Genomic DNA, 26,929 nt, shown 5'->3' with positions numbered 1-26,929 from the left:
TTACACAGTGGGTGCCCTTTACTAGGACACATGTTCCAGTGCACGTGTAAGTGAATAGACAAATGGCTGTGTGCTACCCTCCCAGTTGCACCTTCTGAGCACAGAGATGGAATAGAATTTTGAGCAGGAGGAAAGGAGAGTCTATGGAAGTTCTAGGAGCTATTATTACAATTATTCATTGGTTTGCTGGCAATTTGGCTTTTAGATTATATATGGGAAAATTGAGGGACTACAGATCAGAAAGGGAGAATGGAAGACCAGAGTACCAAGAACTTGAATTTCCAGCACGTGACTACCAGTCCTATGCTTCTGGTTTGCTTCTTTGTTGCCTCTGATATTCAGTGTATTCACCAGGAATTAATTTCTCCCAAGGACCTGCATTAATTTAGAGATGTAGAACTTGGAGTAGACAGTAGGCTGGGTGTCATGTGAGTAAGTATGGCTGTTTGTCTTTCATTTGTAGGCGTATTAATCTACCCAGATGTGGGATACCTTAGGGCTGTTCCCAGCCTGAAATCTCATAGCTGTAGAAGAGTTTGTAAGTAATGTAACATTGGTCTCTTCAGGTCTTACAAGATATCTTCATTTTTTTGAGTAACTTTGTTTTCTGGATCTGTTTGGCCTGTAAAAGTCTAATTTTCTACATAAGTCTAGTATATCCAAAGTTTTTTTTTTTGGTAATAAATTTGGAAAACAATTCCCTTTATGAGGTTAGGCAAATTTATAACTGAACCCAGTATGTGAAACCTATGTTAAAATATAGAATTGTCTTTAAAAAATAAAAAGCCTAAGCAAGTAGAAGATGTTAGTTTACTGGTGTAATTATAGATAAGTTGTATATATTCACTTTAAATGATATAAAAATATTTCCCAAACTCACAATATTTGACCAAATTTAAATTTATTTTAAAATGTAACAAGTCTGTAGCTTTGTTCTTTGCAAAAATTGTAGAAAGAATATTTTTGTGTATCCTATTTTGTTTTCCATTTTTTTCAGTATGCTTCATGATTTTCAGATTCTGAAAGGAAGATGATCATTTGAACCCATTAACTCCATCCGCCTTTCTTAGTAAAGCAAACTATTTATTTTTATAACTAGGGAGAAGTCACCACCTGGCTTGCTCAGGACATCCTGGTTTATGCCTGTTGTCTTGGAGAAGTTATTAATAGCACCCCCTTTCACTTTTGTAAATGCTAGTTTGGATGATGAATTCTGTTGTCACTCTAGTTATGACTGGTATACTTTGTCCTTAATTGTTTTACTTTATGCTTGGTTTTAATGCTGCTTTAGTGCGTATTTTACTATATTTTCCTGTATTTTAGATACTCTTATGTTTTAGAAGGCATATCCTATTTTTAATTCTATTAATGGCTGCCCTTTATGTTTTTCAAATCATTCTTTAAAAGAGTCAACACTGAAATGTTACTTGTGTATCCAACCAATTTAAGACTTAGACTATAAGTTCTTTGAGGATGGTACCTGATCCTTGTACCTCTGGCAGTATCCAGCAATGTGCTTTGAACTAAGTGAGTGCTCCAGAAATACTTGTGGAATGAATCTGAGAAAACAGTTTGGCCTGATAGAAGGAAGGCTGAATTTCCATCTTGTCTGAGAATAATGTCCTTCAGGTAAAGGACCTGGGATTGAGCTGGGGCTGAGGATCCAGTCAGTCCCACAGCACCACTGACCAAACCCAGTTTTGGAAGAGATTCAATTTATCTTGTTTTGTTACCTGGAGACTCTCAAATAAGTTTTCAGTAAACTCTTTTTCAATTAAAGTTCTTTCTGGAAGATGACACTCCTGCTAAATATGAAGGCAAAGGAGTTTTCCAGTGCGAGGCAGAGAGAGAGCAGCTCAATTCAGCCACCATGGCCACCAGCAGTGTTGGCGACAGCGCTGTGTCTAGAGTTAGAAGAGTGGGCTCCAAGTTAGTTGGGAGAGACCCAGTGGGACAGTAGTTGGAGAGCCACACAAGGAATTCACAGAAGAGATTTTTGTGAGCAAATCCAGTTGGTCGGGCCATGTGTATTTCTTTTTTTTTTTAAGAATTCTTTTTTTATTTATTTATAATAAATAAATTTATTTATTTACATTTTATTTTTGGCTGCGTTGGGTCTTCTTTGGGACGAGTGGGGGCTGCTCTTCGTTGCGGTGTGCAGGCTTCTCATTGCAGTGGCTTCTCTTGTTGCGGAACACGGGCTCTAGGCACGTGGGCTTCAGTAGTTGCAGTGTGAGGGCATCAGTAGTTGCAGCACACGGGCTCAGTAGTTACGGCACGTGGGCCCTAGAGCACACGAGCTTCAGTAGTTGTGGCGTGTGGACTCAGTAGTTGAGGTTTGCGGGCTCTAGAGCGCAGGCTCAGTAGTTGTGGCACACGGGCTTAGTTGCTCCGTGGCATGTGGGATCTTCCCGGACCAAGGCTTGAAACTATGTCCCCTGCATTGGCAGGTGGATTCTTAACCACTGCGCCACCAGGGAAGTCAGGGCCATGTGTATTTCTAAAGAATAAGTTTGGCTTCTTAATTTGAAAGCTAGGTGTATTTAGTAACGGTTAACCATTTATGAGCCAGAAGAGGGAAGAATGTTCTTTTTTAGAATTTGAGTTGCAAAATATGCCGTGTACTTTATCATGATAGGCAGTTGACAACACCAGAAAAAAGTGAGTCTTTCTAAAGGCTTTGCCAAATTTTACTCTAGCTAAGTGCCTCCAAATTTAGGCAGAATATGGACAACTTAACTGAGCTTACACGTAATAATGCTGTAGACTTTCATGACTAAAAACTTTTGATATTTAGAAAGTGTAGTAATCTTTGAATTTATATTCAGAGTGTAAGGTTGCTTATCTGCAAAGCTGGAAGGTGATCTAATTGGGTGTAAATAAGGAAGGCTGTGGATAAATTGAGTACAAATATTCTCTGAGTCCTAAGTTATTAGGTAACTGTTTAGCATATGATGGTTAGTGCTCAATAAATAGTGGTGAATCTGTGTTTTTTTCCCCTCTAGCAAGTATATTTGATCATAAAATTCACTATTCAATTTTCAGGATCCAATAATCACAAACCATAGCATAATCCTACGGTGTTTTCTTTTTCTTTTATTTAAAAAGATATATACAATTTGAATTGTTTTCTGTTTTAAAACTTACATCCATCATTTGTTAGCAGATTTAGCTGGTACATTTTAATTTTTATTTCATTCATTTGGGTTTCAAAAGTAATACATGCTTATAGTAAAAATCCAAACAGTATAGAAGTGTCAAAAATTAATAGTTTCATTTCTGCAACTGCTTTTCTGATATAATCATTGCTAACAAACCAGCATGTATCCTTCCATAGCTCTTCTTTATACAGCGTGCACTCACGCGCACACACACACATTTTTTGCTTCTTTCCTTTGCCTTATAAAATTGTTGAATATATTATTTGTTTAGTACAGTTCAGCAGATGTGTATTGGGCTCTTGCTCACACAGTGTCAAGAGGCACTGCACTATGAGCGTGCATAATCTCTTCTGACACATTTTCAAATTCATTACTATTGTTAATCCCCTGTCAATTCATGTGGGGGCTTCCTGCCCATAGTGTTGTGAAACCCAAATAAGGTAATGTTTATTAAAGCACTTAGTTAAGCATAAAGCACTTATTTAGTAAGCATGATGATTACTAATAATTATTTATGGGTAATTCTAGTTTTTGTAATTCCTAAAGGACAAAATGGTACATCTGCTTATATTTAATTTATTTTAGTAGGTTCCATACATTTCTGCACCTGGTTTTATTGTATTTGTTACTTTAAGATGCAATGTGCCTAACCTTCTTTGCCTCAACAGATGTTTAAAAAAAATCCCATTAGTTGTATCTTCAGCCATCCTTTTCTTCCATGTTCTTGGTTGTATCTTGGCCATATATTCCTGGATGGATGAGAGTGAGGCCATAAATTTTATTGAGTTAACATGCATGTGTTAGAGTCTAAGATTCTTTATGGTTTGTATTCCACGTCCATTGTCATTGTGATTATTTTATCACCAGCTAATTAGTTACAGCCAGAGATTTTAACTTTGCCACAAGTATAAAGCGATTCCTTGTCAGAAAGACTGCACGGAACTCTTGAAAAGTTACTTTCAAATTTGATCACATAATTTCCAAATGTCCTCCAATAAAGTGAGCATGATGGCTTTGTGAGAAAAACTGTGGCACTCGACCAAAACCTCTCAGTTTGTTTCTAATCATGTATGGATGGAGTGTAATTTGATTAAAATTGACTGGACTGAAATGATCCCAGTAAGATGCAGAACTGGATCTGGATTAAAGTCTCACTATTTTCTGCCTTTGTCAAGATTTAAGGGAATCATTGAAATGAATGAGTTTGGGATTTCATGTCCAAATCTATTTTTAATACTACCACCATATGTTTTTATAGCACTGTATGCTTTTCAGAATGCTTTTATCTATAGTATTTGATCTGTCAGTCTGCTTTTAGCTTCTATATTTCAAAGGCCAGTAATGGTAAGGTTGGAAGTAATACCTATTAGACTAGTGACTTTGAAATCATTTCCAGGTGTTTTAGATAGGCTACATTTGAATGATGAAACTTTAAACTTTCTTTTTTATAAAAGAAAACTTTACTGCTTGGAGTAATCTTAGAAATTAGCAGCTCAATTCTTCTGTTGTTCTCCTTTTTTACAATGAATATATATAATTTACAGAGATGTGGATAATAAGTAATATGCTTAGGGAAATCTGTAGATGCAGCCAAGGAGAAAAGAGGGGGCAAAGAAAACTGTCAGTTTTCCTTAAGTACCTAAGGAGGTGGAAATATGTTTTAAATAATTTTCATGACAGATAATCCTTTTTTTTCTTTTCTAAAAATCACAGTAGGCATGCAAACTAGGATGGAAAAAGTCTAGGTGAATCAGAGAATCAAATAATAGCTGTGCAGCATATATTTTGGGGACTTTATTGAGATTTTATTTGTGATCTAGTATCCATTTTTAAAATGTTCCACAGACATTAAAGATAATTTGTGCATGCCTGTGCACAAACACACACACACCCATACACCCCTATTAAATCAGTATTATTGCTTATATTACTCAGGACATGAGAAAGATATTATTTGAGACAAAAGTTAAACCCTTTTCTCTGATTCTACTTGCTGGCCCTTTCTTAAACCGTAGAGATAATTTCATCACCAAGATGGCAAAGAAATTTTCATTAACTCTAAACTCCTCCCTCCTCATTTTGTGAAGACTCAAGATGAAAGCAGAAAACCTGTGTACTATCTGTCACAGTTTATCACTCAGAAAACTAATATGGACACGTCCTCTCTTCGAGTGAACATAGAAGACACCAACAGACATATAGAAAGATACGGCATTTCAAAAGAAAAAAGACCAGTTTGAGCGACAAGAGTAAATAGGACTGTCTGACCTGGAGAAAACTTAGAAAAATAAATTATCCAAAGTAAGATTAGGAGGGTATTGCATTGATAAAACCAGAGTTGATAGTCATAAAAAATAAATGATCTGAGAGGAGGAAAAATTACTGGAAATTAAAAACATGGTTGTAGGATTTTAAAACGAAGTGGTGAGGAACAGATTCAGTACTGAAGAAACCTGAATCAGTGAATGAAAAGAAAGCTAAAGAAATCCTAATAGAACTAAAAAGGAAAAAGATTAAAATTCTGAGTGAAAAGATTGGAAACATGGAAAATAAACACAGAGAATTCAGTATAGATGTGTATATGAATGTGTGTGTGTGTGTGTGTGTGTGTGTGTGTGTGTGTGTGTGTGTATGCATCTACACTAGAAAGAAAGAACGGGAGAAAATTTTCTGTGGACTTGGGCCCTCATGGTGAAAGGACACCCTGAGTAATGGGTGTAGTTACGGATGGGGGGGCAGGGCGGGAGAGAAAGACTCTTAGAAATATTTCAAGAATAAGGAAAATAGTCCAGAAAATCCTGGTAGTTTAAAGCAGAATACCCGCTAAAAAGAGAAAATGGAGTCAACATCAAGCTTCTTTTTCTGTCTCCGGAACTTTGAGAGGGAGAAAAATGTGATTCATGACTTCTCTAACCTTCTGGGCTTATTTAGTTCCCCCATTAGAATGTAAGCTGGATTCACTAGGTATACATAAAACATTGTACTCTATGTATAAGTCAGATTTTAAAATCAGATTCTAGGTCACAAGTAAAATCTTAATAAAGTCCCTCAAATATAAACTGCACTGGCTGTTATACTATAAAATAAACTAAAACTTGAAATTAGTAATAAAAAGTTACTCAAAATAATTCTCACCAGTTAGATATTAAAATATAATCTCTTAAATCACCTTTGGAGCAAAGTAGAAATTAAATTTGTAACTAACTGTAGGATATAGGTAACCCCTTGATTTAAAACATTTGCATTTTATCTTAACCAAACAGCCTTAGTGGAAGTGATACCCATTTCACAATATTTTTTCTTCACTATTGGGAGAAAAAAAAATGAAACTTGAACTCCAAATATATGTCACAGTGTTTGCTCCTTAGCTCACTGACAAGTGCCTCCTCTGTAGAAAAGCACTACAGTTAGCCCTGGTGCTTGTCATCATCCCCTTGCTAACTTCCTTTGTAAGGTGATGTATAATAGAGAATATTTGTGAAATCACTCTTAAAAATAGATCAAAAATAGCTTACGTAAGAAGGTTAAACAGAGCATCCAAGTGGTATGGTGACCTCTATTCAGAGTTCAAGGAAATGATAAACAACATAGCTCTAGAAATTAGCTAAAATGACTACAGGCTGAGGTTCCAGTGAGGTGGGGGGTGGAGGGAGGGGGAGGTGCTCAAAAGACTACCTAGCAAGCTCCTGCGTTACTGGAATTAGTTGCACATCATCATGAGATGTCAGTTGCAGGGTGTACAGTGTGGGCATGCAAGTAAGAGCAGAGTCAGCCTTGGTACCATGAAGTTTATAGACTTTCTACAGGAACTCATATAAACTGGAAGCTCCAAAAAGTTATTTCTAGAAAGCTTAGGTGTAGAAAATCTACAGTAGGCCCTACAGGACACAGAAAAGGGAAATGGTCAGCTTACAAGACCCAATTGTTAAATTTTCAGGAATTTTGCTAACTGATTCTTAAACTCAACCATCTTTAAAAATTAAATTATAGGGCTTCCCTGGTGGCGCAGTGGTTGAGAATCTGCCTGCCAATGCAGGGGACACGGGTTCGAGCCCTGGTCTGGGAAGATCCCACATGCCACGGAGCAACTGCGCCCGTGAGCCACAACTACTGAGCCTGTGTGTCTGGAGCCTGTGCTCCGCAACAAGAGAGGCTGCGACAGTGAGAGGCCCGCGCACCGCGATGAAGAGTGGCCGCTGCTTGCCGCAACTAGAGAGAGCCCTCATACAGAAACAAAGACCCAACACAGCCAAAAATAAATAAATAAATAAATTAATTAATTAAAAAAATTAAATTATATAATTTAATTCATTTTTCTCTTTTTATTTAGGGAGATAAACAATATAATGAATTAAGCAAAACAATGGCATATAGAGAAAAGTTAATAGTCTTGTCCTTTCCCCTGATAAACACTCCATTTTTGTTTAGTATGTATTGCTTACACAAACAAAATGCATACATATGTCACTTTTAAATCCATGTGGATTTTTATCTTGGCTTACCATGTCAGGTAGAGATGTAATTTTAATTTTTTAATTTTGAAAATAGGTGACCTAATGTCCTAACTTGGAGGGTGGTGGGGAAGGGTGTGTGTGTGTACACACACACACATACACACACACAGCATTACTAAGAACTACATGTCTTCTGGAAGAGGGGTTTTATATATATATATATAGTGAGTTCATTTGTATCGTCAACAGAACTCAAACTGGCTTTGTCTCTGAGAGCTCATTGTGGCGGGGAGTTTAAAGACAGATGTCTTTTCCTTTTCTTTCGCTGACACATTTGCTTCATGTTAGTAACACAGTCTGGGGAAGTGAAGGTCTCCTAATTTTTTAGCTGAACAGTGGACTTATTATTCACCCCCTTCTTTAAGTTGTTCTTGTCCCAAAGTCCTCAGGTGAGAAGACTTTACATTTCTTTGTTTTTATGATTATACTTATTTTGGCTGTAGAGTAGATTGTTTTACCCCATTTCATCGAGTAATCCCTTATCTGTCAATCTCTGAGGAATTTGGGAGTTAGGAACTTTCAACTTCTTCCTTACAGTCTACTTGGCTTCCATTTTCTTCCAAACGTGGGAAAAAATTCCCCACATACCAGGTAGGAGATGAGGTGCTGGAGAGACTGTCCAGTAGGGCATGAAAGAGCACTGCAAAGTGTCTGTGTTCTCTTGGGCAGTTTGCTGTGCCTCCCATTTTACAGCCTGGGTGTCGTTTATTTTTGTGGTTGGTCCTGCTGGGAGGGTGTAGCTGGGCCCTGATTTGAAGTAAAGTGTGACCTGTGGTGCAGGAGGAGGACTGGGTTCCTCCTCAGGGAGAAGAGCGCTGTAGTCAGTAACGCCCACCTGCACCAGGAAGCTGGGCTCAGTGCTTCACAAGTCATCCTGATTGCAGGGCTTTGTCTTCTCCATTGCCAGAAGAACTCTTTTGAATGCTCCTAAATCAGTCTTCAGAGGTTACTGTGAATGTATGTTATAGTCATGATTTGAATTTTCTTTCGGCTTCTGCTGTTTCCTGTGGGTACCAGGAGTATTTACTGTTGAGAATCCTGGATATCTCAACTGCAGATCTTTTGCATAGTAATATAGCAGTCAGTGCTTTCCAAGGTAGATATTTATAATGATGACTTCCCTAACAATATCAAAGACAAGATATTTAGATTAAAAATAATGATTTACCACCAATTATAATGACAATTGTAAGATTGGGTCGCTTTTCTTAGCCCCTGTTCTAGCCTGTTTCACATCTCTCCTCACCTCTGAGGTCCTAGAGTGCCACAGCCCTATAGAGTGTAAACCAAAAACCCTGGGGAGGAGAGCATGACTGACACTAGCCACCCTGGAAAGGTGAGCCCTTCATTAATAATATGTACTGCTCGAGTATTCTGCTCTTGGACTCATAAGGTAACCTGACATTGTTCTTCTGGGCACACTTCCCGGTGCTTTGCACTTTTTAGGGAATCCTGTGCTTGGTTTTGTTTTAATGTTGGCTTCAGTAACTCCCTAAGAAATTTAACCAGCTGCCAGCTGACCCTGTTCACAAACAGAACACAAGGGCCTATTGTAAATATTCAAAATATTCAAAACGGCTAAAAATTCAGTGCTAGACCATCCTTAGAACCTCTGTTATTACATTTCTTCCAGCTCCTTCCATCAGATTTAGGGAGGGTGGGTGCAGTTTATCACCAACCCTGTTCTCCTCAGCTGGCTTCTGCTGTAGTCAGTGGAGTAGTAGTGTTACATGATCAGTAGAGCAGGGACAAAAGGGCAAGTGACCAGTGATGACCCATAAAGGAAGGTGCCCTCAGTGGTGGTGTGACACCACATCCTAAGGAGCAAGTATTCTCCCCCCCCCCAAAAAATAATGAGATGAACTTACCAAAGAAGCAAGTGAGAGAGCTGCCTTCTAAGAAAACAGACTTCACTGACCAATCTATTTTTATCCCATGTGCTTGAAGAATTAGGCAGATATACCCTGGCATAGGTAAAGCTTTATTTGAGTTACTAAAGAAAGCAGAGTTTATATTAAGGGCAAAATTATTATAAAATATGATTATCAACTTTTCTTCCTCCCCACGTTTGAGAAATTGATAATTTTAATACTTAATATATAGCAAAGGGGCTTCTATAGTAAAATTCCCTGGACAAGTCCTCGCTTAGTTTTGCCATCTCTCCCCCAAACCTGGGTCATAAGTGGGCTGTCACCACCAAGTCCTCTTTCCTGCTGGGAGATCCTTTTTACCTGCAGATCTTATCATTGTCTTTCCATCCCATGCCCTTTACAAATGCCCCAGGCCAGAGAGGCTCCAGCCTTGATAGAAAGTTGGATGCCCAGTTTTTTCCTCCCATGTGTTTGTCTGCCCGTGCCTTTGCAAGCTGACTGCTCTGCTGATTAAACCTGACTTCAAGCTACGTTTTGGCTTGCTATGCTTCATGACTGTAAAATATGGTTTACAGGCAGCTTGCCATCCTCTTCTGCCATTTCTAGGTGGACTCAGTTTTGTCCTTGCCCTTCCTAACAGCATAATACTTCAAATATAGGTGACTATTGTTGGAACCTTCTACTGGTTCCCAGGCTTCATGAAGGAAACCTAAGATTGAATTAGCAGCTACCTCAGACTGTTAGTTTGCAGCAAACCTATTGTCAACCACAAACTGAAAACCTTTGTGAAACTGAAATGACTGCCTAAAAATATACCTGTGTGGGCAACCGATTTTTTGACCTAAATGTTGTAGTTTCCTCTGATAAATTTATATACGGAGCATAGAGGGAATAGACGTTTTTAGGGGGTTTTATGAAAACAACAGTGGTGCAGAAGGCGTGATAACTAGCTTTCAAAAGTATTTAAAGGCTCGTGTTTTTCCAGAGTACAGCTAGAGGCAGTAGGGTTATAACAGGGAATGTGATTTGAACACAACACAAGAAAGCCAAGAAGAGCCTGCCGGGTAGAGGCAGTGCCATATTCATGTGCCTACCAGAGGACTTGTCATGCAGGAGATGTTCATAATGATAAGTGAATTCATACACACACATACAGAAATTTGAATTCATGCTCCTCCATCAGGGAAGTGGACTGCTGTGACCACCTTCTCTTAGGGATATTATGAAGGAGATTTCACGTTGCAGCAGGTTGTTTTAAGCGAACAGGCTGTCAAGGGTCTTCCACTTCTGCAGCTCTTTTGCATGATTAATTGTGATTTTCTGTGTTGTCACTGAGGATAATAAATCTGATATGTATCAAGTAACTTTTTTTTTCTTTCCATCTTCAAATATAATCACAATGAAACTGTTTCTTTTTTTTTTCTTTTCTTTTTTTTTTTTTTTTGCTGTACGCGGGCCTCTCACTGCTGTGGCCCCTCCCGTTGCGGAGCACAGGCTCCGGACACACAGGCTCCGCGGCCATGGCTCGCGGGCCCAGCCGCTCCGCGGCATGTGGGATCCTCCGGGATAGGGGCACGAACCCGTGTCCCCTGCACCGGCAGGCGGACTCCCAACCACCGCGCCACCAGGGAAGCCCTGAAACTGTTTCTTAAGTGATATTCAGAGGCTTTAAAATTTGTTTTCCTGGACTTGTATGCAAAATGCAAAAATACAAATTAACTCAAGTCTAATTTTCATCTGGGGATCATTTTATCACAGTCAAATTCAGGACAAAGTCGTATAGTGAGTTTTTATAGAGTGTGCCATATTTGTATGGAAGGGAAACTTGCTCATAATAAGTCCTAAGACCCTAGATGTTTAGAGCTTAAAGGAACTTGGGATATCATTTTATCCATTCCATGTTCTTTGGGAAGGGCCAGCTTTAAGAATCTAGCTGTTGTTCTTGACAATTAGTCAGGTTTACCCATATACCATGTATATCTTCTTACCAAGTATACCAACATATTCCAAGTATATCTTCTTATATTAAAAGGGGAGGCAAAGAATCTCATTATTAATGTTGTTTTACTCTACTTTGCTTTTTTATCATAATATATCTTAGAATATTTTATCAGTACTGTATCTTCAAGTGTTATCACATTCTAATTTACTATATTCTTTTTCATGGCTAGATAAATTTTATGAATGTACCGCAAGTATTTTCTTTTTTTTTTTTTTTTTTTGCGGTACGCGGGCCTCTCACTCTTGTGGCCTCTCCCGTTGCGGAGCACAGGCTCCGGACACGCAGGCTCAGCGGCCATGGCTCACGGGCCCAGCCGCTCCCCGGCACGTGGGATCTTCCTGGACCGGGGCACGAACCCGTGTCCCCTGCATCGGCAGGCGGACTCTCAACCACTGCGCCACCAGGGAAGCCCCACAAGTATTTTAAACCCGTTCCTTCCTAATGAATAATTAGTTTGTTTTATGGTGGTTTTCCTGTTTCAGACAGTGCTATGGTGACAATCATTGTATTATATTTATGTTGTACTGGCTCTGGGTTTTTTGCCAGTCTAATCACAGCTATTGCTTCATTTTAATTGACATTTAACACGAATGAGGTTCATTCATTCATTCAGCAAATATCGATTGAGGGCCTACTAGATGCCAGACATTCTGGTGACTCTCGGAGTGGAGAGGTAGTAAAGCCATAGCAGGAGTGGGAATGGGGAGGAGATAAGCGATCAGAGAAAAGAAGACAGCACAGCTAAATGGTGTTCATGAACACCTGAGATTCTAAGTGTCGCCAGTGAAGGGGTAGGAGCTGGGATAAAATACAGCTAGTGCTCTCTCCCCATTTCCTTATCTGAGTGTGTTTACATTGGCAAGGCACTTTCCTCTCATTTGTCCCTTGAAGGTTTCAGCTGATGTTCATTATAAACCAGTTTTCCCTATTTGGAGATATTTGTAGACAGGGCACCAGGTGTTTACTTGCCCAGCCCTTTTGCCCCTCCATAAGGATGATCCTGGGCATAGGCACTGGAGTCTTCAGGAATTATTGCTTCATCTTCTCCGCCCTGGTGCACTCTGTTCCTGTGTGCTAACCAGCTCTACAGGGGATAGATAGGGTGACCCACTCCCTCCTTGTCCCCACCAGTTCTTCCTCCTCTCTTCTTCTTTAACAGATTTGGCATTTTTACTTTTCCTTCACTGGACGAAAGGCATGTGAATGAGATTTCAATGATTTTGGGAAGCAGCAGAAATATTATAACTATTTATTGGTCCTGGAAAAATGTAATTCATCTTACCTGGAACACATTAAGGAAGCATGGCATAAAGGCAAAAGCCCTCCTCCTGGGAGTCAGGACAACTGGGCTCTTCCCAGAACGGCCAGCGACTGGGATCTGGGATCAGTCCTTCCCCACTGTACCCCTCAGATTCTTCACCTGTGAAAGGGAGGAGCTCTAAGGACTTGCTGAAGTATACAGTTTATGTTTCTGTCATTAAATCAGCGACAATGCTGTTTTACAAACAAGCTATAAAAGTTGTGTGCAAAGTTTGAAAGAAATCCCTTGATGTTTACTAAAACATAGACTCTTCTAGAGATGATTTTGTTTTCCAGATGAGGCATTTACCAACCTGATATGGTATTGGATCTGGAAAGCTGGCTGCTTCCATATCTCCCTGAAGGCTTTTCTCACTGCCTGAGGGTGCTCAGTAGTGTTGCCGCTCTCTTCTGCTCCTGAGCCAAATACCATGAGCCATTTTCTTAATGTTGAATAATAACTCAAATAGTTAAGTACCAAGGATCAGCTTCAGCATGGACTGCTTACCTTCTGGGGAGCATATCCAGATATTGGTAGAAAGGGCCCTTGAAGATGATTGAGGTACCTCCTGGAAGGAAACTTCTCCAAAGGAACAAGAAACCAGACATGACAGGGTAATCCAGTAGCCAAGCCTTAGTCTCCACAGGGAGGAATGGCATGATACCTGTCACTGGATTTGCCTTTTGGCCCAGCCCTGTTGCTCCCATGACTGAGACCTTTGGAAGGTAAGAGTTGGCCTCGGTAAGACATTGGGTCACAAGCATTATCTATGCTCTAACAGGGTATAGCATACAGAAGAAGCATTCCCCCTACATCAGAGACCCCTGCAGAGTTTTTGCACCATGAGGACACCAGTGCCTAAGTATCTGTGGCAAGTGTGAGCTCATGAGCTCATGAGGAACAGCCCCTGGGATTCCTAGAGAAGATGATGGACAGGAAGATGAAGGCCCTGTATGAACTGGTGGGGACAGGGAGCCAGTGGGATTTTGTTATTGCCCATCTAACTCTACTTAGTAGGCACAGACTGGGAAGTCTTGAGTAAATTGTTCACATTAGTTTGTCTTATGAAAGCTTCTTTACAGATGCTGCATTAGCATTTCTGTGTTTTGTTATGTGGAATTCTTTAGTTTACAACAGGTTTCACTAGGGACAGAGCTTGTTAATAAATCAGAAGGACACCTGTGGTGGTTTGAGAAAACATACCCAAGTGCCTTGGTAGAGTAAAGGAGGGTCGCCTGACATACCCTTTTTGTGGGTCTCCTATCACTTAGAAATGATAATCTTGCCTCAGAGTGTTTCTGGGGTGTTTCCTGAAGAGATCCATATACACAAGGCCACCATGGACAGTATTATGGGAATAATCAGCTGTAAACAACTTTCACATTATTTTGCTGACCTACTTTTTCACAGCACTTATTCTCTGTTTTTCTTAGAGCCAAAGAAACATTTCCCATGATGTGAGCTGAGATTATTTTTCTCTAATGGTGGTTAGATTTCAGCAGTGGTAGCTGGTAAGAATGGAATGAGACACTTGGAAAATCTTGGGTAATGTGTTGGACGTTTTTTATACATAAATAAAAACAGCCTTAGAGAATTGTGTGATGTTTGCTGGGGATTGTTTTGTTTTCCCCCAAAATGAAACAGACCAAAACCCAAAGAATAGTTTTCTAAACCATTTATAGTATCTTCCAGTGGGTATTTAAAAGGACCATCTTCTGAATGAATGAACTGGAGAGCATCAGGAACCAGAGAATAGACAGAACTGTGCCGCCAGGAGGAGGCCAGCTGCACTTACTTGAATAGAGAAGTGATTTGCTCAAGGACAGACATGTTCAGAAGAATCCGTATAAGGACACTGTGGTGAAAGACACCTTTCACTCTTCCTTGGATGATGTGGAGGGAAAAGATACAGGAGACAAACCATGCGCTCACTCTTTTGCTGCCAGTTCTTTTTTAAAGGCTCTGAAATGGTTTATCTTTAATAGTTGCAACTATTGGCATCTCTAAGAGGTTCAGAAGCGCTTTAAATACCCATGTAATTTTGTGCCAAATAACACTTTTAAGTAGCTTTTATTGATGCATAATAGTCGTATAGAAAAATATGCAAATCTTAAACCACAGGTTGATAGATTTTCATAAACTGAACATTATGCATGTGTTACTAGCATCCGAATCTGGAAACAGAACACTGCCCACATGCCAGAAAGTCAACTGCCTTTCCAGTTACTGACACTTGCACCCTCCACCCCTAAGAGTACCAACTCTCCTGGCTTCTGACATCATAGATTAATTTTACCTGTTTTTAAGCTTTGTACAAACGGAATCATAGAGAATGTGCTCTTGTGTCGGGCTTCTTTCATTCATCATTCTGATTGTGAGATTCATCCATGTCACTGCACATGGTTGTGATTTTCATTCTCATTGCTGTATTGTGTGACTACCACAATTTATCCACTCTTGTGTTGGTGGACATTTAGTTTATTTCCAGTATTTGGCCATTATGAATATTGTTGCTTTGAATATTCTTGTGCATGTCTTTTGCTGAACACTTGTACACATGTCTCTTGGAAGAGAAGTTGCTGTGTTATAGGGCAGGTTTATGTTCAGGCTTAGTGAGTGTACCGATTTATGCTTCTACCAGGAGGACCTGAAAGTTCCAGTTGCTACGTATCTTTACCAACACTTGTTTTTGTTCTTGCTTGAGCCGTTCTGGTGTGTATGGAATAGTAGTTGGTTTCCCTGATGACTAGTGAAGTTAAACTCCTTTTGACTTCTTTATTAACTATTGACTTTTACTCATTTATGAATTATCATTAAGTCTTTGTCTACTTTTTTTTTTAAGACTCTCTGCCTTTTTTGTATTGATTTGTAGGCATTCTTTATATATTCTGCATAAAAGTCCCTGGTTGGATATACCTACTGCAGATTTCTCCTACTCTGTGAGTTACCTTTCTGTTCTCTAATGGTGTCTTTTGATGAACAGTAGTTCTTAATTTTATTATAGTCTAATATTTATCAGTTTTTTAAGATTAGTGCTTTTTGTGTCCTGTTTAAGAAATCTGCTTACTCCAAAGTCATGAAGTTTTTTTTTTTTTAACTTATGAGATTTAGATCTGTAATCCATCTGAATTGGTTTTTGCACATGGTGTGAGATGGAAGTCAGATTGATTGTTTCTGCCAGTGTGGATACGCCATTGACTTAAAATCATTATCAAATCCCCACTATACTACAGTGTCACCTTTGCCATATATCAGTTTATATAATTTATATCCATTTGATTCTGTTAATGGCAGCTCTTTAAAAAGCTTAAATTTTTAGTTCTTGTAGCTTGTGTCTAATAACTTTTCATAGTAAAAGTCAAAATATTTTTATTTAAAGATGATCACTTTTAATCTCACTGCTATTATAATTTTCATTTTTATATTTCTCTTCATTTTATCTATAAATCTTATCTATGTAGAATTTTATATTCTGCTTTATCTGTATCTCAGTAGTCTTCAAAATTCAATTTATTAGTGGCTGTATGGTTTTTTTGACACGTACAGCATATTTAGTTAACCAGTCCTATACTGATAGGCATTTAGAGTGTTCTTAGGTAGTAATGAGAACTGCTACCTTGTAGAAATTTATTGATCTGTCATTTTACAAGAGGGTAGCAAATGAGAATGAATGTATAAATCTGGGGCCCCATCTTTAATTGTTTTCACTTATTTTTTTAACTGAGTCTACATTAATCCAACTCTTTAATATAGATTCCTTTGTCCTTTATAAAGAGGTTTGATTGCTTTACAATACCAGTACTAAACAGATGAGCTTTCATAATATTATAAAATTAAAACCCATTACTACTATAATGTAAAACCTCATTAACATTTTTTAAAAAATATTTTTTATTGAAGTACAGTAGATTTACAATGTGTTGGTTTCAGGTGTACAGCAAAGTGATTCAGCCATATATGTGTGTGTGTGTGTGGTGTGTGTGTGTGTGTGTGTGTGTGTGTGTGTGTATTCTTTTTCAGATTCTTTTCCCTTATGGGTTATATTGAGTAGAGTTCCAGCACAGATTCATTTAGAGACACCTTTAGAGTTGACTTTCTACAGAAGTATATATTCTTTGCACCAAACCATACCCAGTTTTTATATATTTTCATGATTTAAAACAAAATTTTATTGACGTATAGTTGATTTACAATGTTGTGTTAGTTTCAGGTGTACAGCAAAGTGAATCAGTTATACATATACATATATCCACTCTTTTTTTTTTTTTTAAGATTCTTCTCCCATGTAGCCCATTACAGAGTGTTGAGTAGAGTTCCCTGTGCTGCACAGCAGGTTCTTATTAGTTATCTATTTTATATATAGTAGTGTGTATCTATATCTTCTTACCAAGTATACCAACATATTCCAAGTATATCTTCTTATATTAAAAGGGGAGGCAAAGAATCTCATTATTAATGTTGTTTTACTCTACTTTGCTTTTTTATCATAATATATCTTAGAATATTTTATCAGTACTTCACTTTTAAAATGGAGTTAAATCTAAACTCGGATCATTATTAATAGGTTTGTCCAGCAGAATACTCAAAAGCTGTGTGGTTTGGGAAAATTCTTTGTGTGGGACATTTGCACACATTCCAAGGCACTGGTCTGTGGTTCTGCCCGCTAATACCTGTAGTCGGCCCCAACCAGAAATGTTCCCAGCAATTACCAAATCACCTAGATTTGTACCACTAGAGTTGTACCACTGTTTGTGGTATGTTACTGGTACACTATTGTGCCTGCTACTCACACTGATTTGAGATATACGAATAGAAATCAAACTGGTGAGTTGCATAGTCTGTGTGTATTTGGCTCAACATCACAGAATTTTTCTCCTGCATAGTTGTAACAGTTTTTGTTCCCATTTCCAGTTCATAAGACCTATGATTTCTGCACATACTTGGCCAACCGTGGTTTCTTTTCAGACTTACACCAGTTGTATTGGTGTGAAATAGTATCTCATTGTTCTGATTTCCATTTACCTTATTATTAATGCAATTCAGGGTTTTTTTGTGTGTTTTTTGAATGTTTAGAGCTTCCTTTTCTTTTAGTGTCTATTCTTGAAACTATATTCTTTGCCTATATTCCTGTTGGTTGCATGTCTCTTTTACTGATTTGTACTAATTCTTTATATATTATGCTTACTAATCCTTTGTCTTGTTTAAACATTGAAAACATCTATTTTATAACTTTTTACTTTGTTTATGGCATTTTTGATTTCTAGATTTTATAATATAGTAAGACATTATCAGTCTTCAGTCTTATGATGTCATCTTATGACTTGTGCTTTCAATTCCACGTAAAATTTATTTTTCTAGATAGTGTATGATAGAGACGCAGTTGTATTATTTTTTCCATTTCATTAGGTTTTCTGTCTTCACACATACATGTTTCTAGGCTCTTCATTTCCACTGGTCTGTTATCAAGTGGACCACCACTAGTACACTATGTATGTAATCATTTTTCTTAAGTTGTGTTAATTTCTCAAGAATGGAGTTACGACCTGACACTTGTTGTTTTTCTTTAATTTGATCTACAGTTAACAGAAATAGCTCAAAGTTTGAAGTGCCCTCCCTAGTTTCACTATTTATTCAGTTTTTCCTTAGTTTTCTTCCATTGATCATTTCAACTAGGATCTTCTGTGTACTTGTGATGAAGTTGCCATTTCATCCAGAAGTGACTCTGCTTCCTGTTTTTATTTGGAATTATTTCGAGTTTAAAGGTAGAAGAAATCTGGTTACAATTTCCTGGTTATGTAAAGCCATATCTCTTTTTTTTTCTTTTTAAATCTTAAAACAAATTTCCAGCATTGTTTTAAACTATACTAGGCATTTTATTCTTCTTATGTGCTAAACATTGTACACTTCTTCCATTTTACTGAAATCATTTGAATTGGAATCACATCTTTGAAGGAGCATCACTTAAAACCATGTGTTACTATACAAAATATAAATTTAGGTCAGTGGGACAGGATTCAAAGCTTATAAGTGGATATGATTATGAATTTGTACCTTATAGAGAAGTTATTATAACCTTCTTTACAGTTAACTAGTGAATAGTATATATAAAAATTAAATATGCACTTCATACCATACACAAAAAAACCTTTTTGATTAACAAAACTATTACTGACAACTACTGTTACTACTACAACCAATTATAACCACCACTGCCACCACCTCCATTTATTGAGTGCTCACTCTGTGCCAGCGACTGTAACTCTTTATTTGATTATCTTACTTAAGGCTCACAGTAACCCTATGAAAGTACCACATGCTATATATATGGAAACTAAAATTAGGGAGAGATTAGGTAGCTGGCATAAGGTTAGAGCTTTAATTAAATTCAAGTCCTTCTGATTCCAAATCAAACATCACAAGAATGCATGTTGACTAAGGAAAAAAAGTTGATGGCAGTTGCAAGATCTCAGAAAAGTGGAAATGAATGGGTTGAAAATGTCTTTTCAGTCCTGCCTTCTGCTCCACACTGCAGCTGTAGATAATGACTTTGGGTTCTCACTTGGACCTCCAGTGGTGCCATTTCCCCCCCTCTACACTCTTCTCCCACAGCATCTGCAGAGTTATCTCAGATACTCCTACATGTTAACTTTGCTAGGAAGTCTAACCTCTCAACTTCTCTCTCCACATAAACCTTGTAGTTTTCCTATTATCATATTTATCACATTATATTGTAATTGCCTGTTTATCTGCCTTTGTTCCCCTCCAGATTTTAAGCTCTGAGGACAGGAACTGTGCTCAGGGTCACTTGTTCATTGAAGAAACTTTATGAAAGTGCCTAGTTGTGCCCCTGCCCTTAAAACTAAATTCTTAGAAAACTAACAAAAAGTTGAATAAATATCAGTTCTTTGAGTGCACTGAAGTTTGTAAGCTCTGAAGTTTAGACACCAAATAGAAAAAGCTCAAAAATGTACTAAAGAGAAAAAATGGAAGCAAAATCAAAAGGGAAACTATAGTCTGGAGAAAAAAAATATAATAAGAGTTAAAATGTTTATTACATGGAGAACTAATAAAAATGATAGGAAAAACTTATGAACCTAAAAGAAGGGTAGAAAAATGCTTAGTTTTCCAAGTTAGAAATCTGGATTTCATCCTCGTTTCTTCCTGTCCCTTCTTTCCAGCTCCTACGTAACCACCAAGACTGATAGCTTACCTCAGTTCTCTCTAATTCATCTGCTTGTTTCCATATCCACACCCTTCAGAGTGAAGTCTAAGCTTAGCTTGATATCCACATCCCTTGATAATCTCTCTGTTTGCCTTCACCCTCCTGTTTTGCCAGCCCCTTGGTGTATTCTATGCATAAGGTATTCTGAACTACTTTGGGTTCCCACAACACTCCGGCACTTTGTATATGTTGTGTCCCCGGCCTGGTATTCCCTTCCCCACAGTCCTTCACATCTATTTCTGTTCTGATAGAAAACATTGTTTTCAAATATTTTAATTAATTAATGTGCTTCATCCTTTCTCCTGGGCTAGCATTAGTAGATCCTTTATCATGGTATAACACACCAAGAGACAGTCAGAAGTAACTGCCCTTTTATTCACTCTGAGTGAATATTAGGCACCATTCAGGTACTCTGCATTGCCTCTAGGTCCAAGGTGAAATTTCTTCCACTATTTTAATCCTAGACCCTTCCAACTGTGTTAATTCCCTTGGTGACAGCCAGCTCTACTGAGTCATCTGTTTCGCAGGAATGGTGGTCTGGCATAAATGGAAGTGGTCTTGATGCATAAATTGAGACTCCACAGTGACACCTAATTATAGCTCCCTTACCTGGTTCTGGACCCTGAGGGCCACGTTTCCACCTGTTCTGGAATATAGACGAAGATAGCAAGTCTAGACGGCTCTTTTAAAAAAAAAAAAAGGTTTTGATTCTTAAGGTGTTACATTTTCCATTGACTGTAGTCTCTCTTCTGAGAAAAGGACCCCAGATCTTGATGTAACTGTTAGCTGGTTATGAGCTCCATCTGTCCCTACGAGAAGGAAAAAAATCCTGACATGGTGATGTCACTGTTGCAAGAGTTTTCCCCGGGACCTCCTATAACACCAAGAAGGTAAAGGGCAGTGGATTTAAGGAACTTGGTTAGCATCATGGACAGACTGGACCAGTCCTCTGAAAACCTCAGCAACACTGGTCTGCGTTGGAGATGCTCGGCAGGCAGGCTTGGAAAAGGCCCATTTTATATTTATTGTACCTACCTGCCTGCTCCCTCCATGAAAAGAGTTATAAAGTGCATGGATCCCCTGATATCCTGTGTAGTTGACCCAAAGAGAGCAGAATCTGAGTTTCCAGAAAGGTGCAGAATAAGGGCGTAAAATGAGAGTCAGAGGATATGGGCTTCTTTGGTATTCAAAGACAAGGACCTAGAGCAGAAGGTAGTCTTCTGAAACCAAAGGTTTTCTAGGTTCTCACCAACTACTCTGGAAACCTGTACTTTAAAAAAAAAAAAAGGTTTTGTTTTGTTTTGTTTTCATAGTTGTCTGAATCCTCATATCTCTTCTAAAGTAGTGTTTATTGCTCTCATAGGCCTGAGGCTCTGTAGACATCCATGATACATAACTTGCATTTACTATGAAGATTTAAAGGAATCCATTAACTCAGCCTTATTAAACAGTTTAAGAGGAACAGGTTGATGGTTCTGGGTGTAGTAATGTTAAAGTTGTCTTGAAATAAAACTTTGGCAATTAGGAGACCATATTCTAGCTAGAGCAGTAACATGTTTTCCCACAACGTTTTTTTAAATTCCAGTATTATTTTTATACCAGCAATGAAAGAGCAGTTTACGAATTGAAACTTTCCTGAAGATAGTAATGCTCTTCTCTCTCCAGGCAGCTAACAGTCTCCTCCCCAGGAAGCAGTGTTAGAATTCAGTAATGATTTCACCATCTTACTGCTGCCAGTGTGCCCTCATCCTAGATTGATTCAACTGGTGCAGCAGGGGGTTGTTAAAGAAAAAAAGTTGTCGACAGAAGACCAATCCATCTCTCAGGGCCCACACAGTATTTTCAGTCTCATATCATAAAAGATGTGCTCCTTAACGTTGCTTGTTTCTGGAATACTTAAAAAAAAATTTTTTTTAATTCGTATATAATTTTTTAAAGTTACTTTCCATTTACAGTTATTACAAAATATTGGTTATATTCCCCCTGTTGTACAATAAATCCTTGAACCTATCTTACACCCAATAGTTTTGTACCTTCCACTCCCCCATGTCTGTATTGCCCTTCCCCCTCCCCATCGGTAACCACTAGTTTGTTCTCCATATCTGGGAGTCTGCTTCTTTTTTGTTATATTCACCAGTATTTTTGAGATCCCACAAATAAGTGATATCATACAGTATTTGTCTTTCTCTGTCTGACTTATTTCAGTTAGCATGATGCCCTCCAAGTCCATCCATGTTGCTGCAGATGGCAAAATTTCATTCTTCTTTATGACTTAGTAGTATTCTATTATATATATATATATATATATATATATATATATATATATATACCACATCTTTATCCATTCATTTGTTGATGGGCGCTTAGGTTGCTTCCATATCTTGGCTGTTGTAAATAATGCTGCTATGAACATTGGGGTTTATGTATATATACCCAAGAGTGCAATTGCTGGGTCATATCAGTCACATATGCAAATGATGCGAATGATATGACCATAAGGGGTTAATATCCAACATATATAAACAGCTAATACAGCTCAACATCAAAAAAACAAAACAACCTGATTTAAAAATGGGCAGAATATCTGGATAGATATTTTTCCAAAGGGGAAATGCTAATGGCCAACAGGCACATGAAAAGATGCTCAACATCCCTAATCATTAGGGAAATGCAAATCAAAACCACAATGAGATATTACCTCACACCTATCAGAATGGCCATCATCAAAAAGAACACAGATAACAAATGTTGGTGAAGATGTGGAGAAAAGGGAATCCTTCTACACTGTTGGTGTGAATGTAGATTGGTACAGCTACTGTGGACAACAGTATGGCAGTTTCTCAAAAAAAAAACTAAAAATGGAATACTTTGTAAAAGGAAACATTAGAGAGAACCTGGAAAAAATTTTGGTCTGGCAGTGTTTGCAAAATGCTGATTTTTGATTAAGAAAAGTTTGAAGGGTATGGTACACATCCTGGTGAGGGCCTGTGTGCCCAGTGGAAGAACTCAGTATTTACTCAGGTGTCACCCCAGCCTGTAAGCTAGAGTTCACTCACTCAAAATGTCTAATACTCCTTGCTATATAGAGAAGAATCAGGACCAGAGAGGACTTGGATTGTTCATCTTCAGTCAGACAAAAGTTACTGGCGTTTGTATAAAAACAAGCTAGAATTCTTGGTGTTTAGTAAATTCCTTTTGCTCCATATTCATCAGCCTGTTTTTTCTCTATCTTTTATTTAAGTCATATGCCTTTTTTAAAAACATACATGGAAAAAGCTTTGAACCCTCTTTAATCCTTGAAACAAATTCATGCCATGCTAATTTTGCATATTTTTTTTCTGACCTATCACTTTTCCCATCCCAAAACTTCTAAAATGATTCCCTGAAGGGAACACATTGTGCAGCTCCAATCCCAGTTGAAAAATGCTTTAGCACGTGAACTTTATGTGAAGGAATTATACCTCCTTGATTGATATAATTGTGATGTAAACAACTGAAGTGAAAATCATGTGATTTAAATAGAAAAAAAATGACAGAATTCTATGGAGATTATAACAGTGTAAATTATGTGTGCCAGTAGAGGAGGGAATAAAAAAGGAAATACATCAAATGAATATAGTGACAGTATTCAAATGGTGTGGTTATGGGTTTACGGTGATCTGTTTTGTTTTGTTTCATTTTTTTTTCCAAAATTGTACCTGATGGCATTATTTTTAAAACGGAAAGTTTGTTTTAAAGTGTTTTTTGTATAAATATCAAGTTGTACACTTAATAATTATCTGATAGTACATCAAGAAATTCTCAAAGTGATTTTTAAATCATTTTATTGTGACTCAGCCAAATAACTCTCATGGTTCCTTTCTTAGATTTTTAAATTATATTTAAAAATTTGTTAAAATAGTGGCATATTACGGATAGTGACTTTTTTACTATCTTTGGAGCATAACTTTTTCCATAAAGTCTTAATCTTGACTAGGAATACTGTGGTATTGACTTCTTTTGTTTCAGTTTTTTCATGTTTTTTAATCTGTTCACAAATCTGGGCATATCTAAATAGCAAGAATAGATTTGGTGATTTGAACAGCAAAATGTAAACCAGAAGTTTAAAGAGACAGTGTTCAAAATATACTGACCTTCTGCAGCCTGCATCCCTGGTGATACAGAGAAGAGACCAGCATTTATCTTTTCATTGAAACCATGTGCTGCGTGTGCAGGAAGGAAATGCATGCTAGTCAGAGGTCAGAAGCAGGATGGATGAGGTTTGAAAGAGAATATTTACTGTGGGGTTTTCCTAAACCCCTAGCCTCATGGGAGATGTTGTTATTTCTAGTAGACTTGGTGGAAACTTGGGCAGACCCAGATGTGTTACATCATGGTACATGGAGGACATTATCAAGAAGCTATGGCCAGGTATAGGTCTTTCTGTGTGCTGGGCTAAGAAGGACAGCAATGAGTTTAGACCTTGACCAAGTAAATAAACCAGAGGCACTGGGAATGAATTTAGCTCCTTGGAAACTTTAGTCTGAAGAGGATCCCCTGCACACGAAAGGTCTAGAAACCATGTCAAGAGCTAAACAGTTAAAGGAGCTAATGAGGTTTAGTGTGAGGCAGGAAAAGATTGAAAGGATCTGACAGATGCCTTTGAAATCCAAAGGAGCTGGTAAAAGTTGAAGCACGTTTTCTGAGGACCTTTGGAGAACTGAACTAAGAACAATGTGTGGAGATGGGGGAAACACGTTTCAGCCTGATGTAAGGAAGGTGTTCTTACAGTTGGAGCGATCCCTTAATGTGGTGGGATGGTGAATTCTGGAGGCGTTCAGAAGGGGCGGTGGGAGGGGGCTTTTCACAGTGTGTAGTCAGAGTCAGTTCCCCTCCACCAGGCTGAATGGTCGATTGTATGGCACCCCGGCGCCCTGTACCTATACATCCGTTTGTCAGCTGAAGGTACAAAGCTGTTTTCTTTGTTTCCTTTTCCTAGTTGTTGCTAAGCTCGAGATGCAAAAGCAGACTGCCGATTAAATATCCCTGTCCCTTTCTCCTATGTCACCTCCCCCTAAAACAGGTAGCCTCCCCTTCCACACCCTCTTCAATTCTTAATTCTTTAACCTCAAAGCACAAAAATCGCCCTTGTGTTTCTTAATTGGTTCTAAAATGTTGTCTGCTCTTACTCTGGATGTGAGGTTCAATATGACCCCTTCATCTCACTTTTTTGGGGCATTCTCTCTGCTCCTATCTGCTCGAAGACAAATATGTATGCTTTAGAGCCTTATGCAACTATCAGCCAGGAGCCTGAAGTGGAGAGTGGGCAAGAGAGGGAGGTGGGGGAATAACTGATAGTCTCCTCTCTAAATCCCCTTTACCCACAAGCAAGTAGATTTGGCAAAAGAGATTATTTCAGTAGAGACTCATCTTCATCAAATTAATGTATTTTATTTTATTTTATTTTTTTGTTTGTTTGTTTGTTTTTTGTTTTGTGGTATGCGGGCCTCTCACTGCTGTGGCCTCTCCCATTGCGGAGCACAGGCTCCGGACGTGCAGGCTCAGCGGCCATGGCTCACGGGCCCAGCCGCTCCGCGGCATGTGGGATCCTCCTGGACCGGGGCACGAACCTGTGTCCCCTGCATCGGCAGGCAGACTCTCAACCACTGCGCCACCAGGGAAGCCCAAATTAATGTATTTTAAAAACTAAGAGTTACAATTTAAAAAGTAATTAGTATTTTCAGACATATGTTTCTGGACATGATCATTTCTGTGGTCAAAGTAGGTATGTTTTAGCCCAATTTGTTTAGTGTTTCTTCTCTGTGACATATATACTGGGTTGATGTTGTTATTTTTCTAACATAAATTCAGAATTTATCATCTTTTATTGACTCCATGGATCTTTTCCTCCCTGCAGGAATAGGAGGCCTTCAAGACTTTGTGCTGAAATCAGCAACACTGTGTACCTTGCCATCCTGCCCGCCATTTATACCACTCAACTTTGAAGCCACCCCTATTGTGAGGGTTGCTGTTGAACCGAAACACCCAAGTAAGATCATCTTGTTTTTAAAAGCGTGTGATGTTCATTACATTTTAAAAATACTTGCATTTAATGCTTGGTTCCTCATGATTTGTTTCAGTAGTAGGCTATGAATTTTCATGAAGGTATATAATAGGAGTAACCTGCCCGGCCATGAGGCCATACACACCACCAGCATTTTGAGGGGAATCTAACCTCTGTCTTAGGAACTGGGAGTCTTTAGGCACCTTCACCCTCCAGGGAGACTGTATTCTTCTTTATGGCAGAAACAGGGTCACCTCTGCATCCCCCAGAACCCTGGCACAGGGTGGTGTCTCAGCAAAGTTCATGTTTTATGTGAATGGTTCTTAGAATCTTATCCCAAACTCCTTGGTTCAAAATTCATATCCTCTTCCCTCTAGGTTTGCTAGATTATCTGGACACTGAGCATTTCCTCTTTGTTTAGAAAGCACTTCCTGCTTCTTTCTGTCTGGCTGTGTGACACCTACATATGCCAGTCCCTATAATAACTAATTCTTAGTCTTTGGTTTATACCATTTGCCTGGCCAATCTTCATTGATTCTTATGTTTTACTTCCCATGATTTTCACTAACCCCCCTAGTCCCTGTGACTTTGCTGTTCCCAGTGCTTAGTGGTAGTCAGTGAAGAATCTCCAGACTGCTTTAAGGAAACCAGAGAACAAATGTGTAAAATGGCAGTTTTCTGTTGAGGTATATAATGGCCTCGTTGCCCCTGCATCTGTATATCCCTCCTCTCCCCAGAGCTGGGACCTTCTGAAAGCTTGTCTCTGCCTCAGTTCCTAAGACATATTCTAGCCATTGAGGATCCCTGGGACCCTTG

The 26,929-nt window shown here is 38.5% G+C and overlaps 1 protein-coding gene across 1 annotated transcript in view; it reads left to right on the top strand.

Annotated features, from left to right (window-relative positions):
• Window positions 1-26,929, top strand: part of EFL1 (elongation factor like GTPase 1) — a gene marked incomplete at its 5' end in the record, with an annotated part of 117,146 nt that overhangs the window by 57,755 nt on the left and 32,462 nt on the right. Inside the window, one exon of the mRNA XM_081228230.1 lies at window positions 25,967-26,098. Within this exon, the coding sequence (XP_081084356.1) occupies window positions 25,967-26,098 (132 nt within the window). The remainder of the gene's footprint in view (window positions 1-25,966; window positions 26,099-26,929) is intronic.

The sequence above is a fragment of the Mesoplodon bidens genome (genome assembly GCF_964165515.1).
Source record: "Mesoplodon bidens genome assembly, chromosome: 3".
In the NCBI taxonomy this organism is placed as follows: Eukaryota; Metazoa; Chordata; class Mammalia; order Artiodactyla; family Ziphiidae; genus Mesoplodon; species Mesoplodon bidens.
This window is presented reverse-complemented; position numbering and strand designations above follow the sequence as displayed.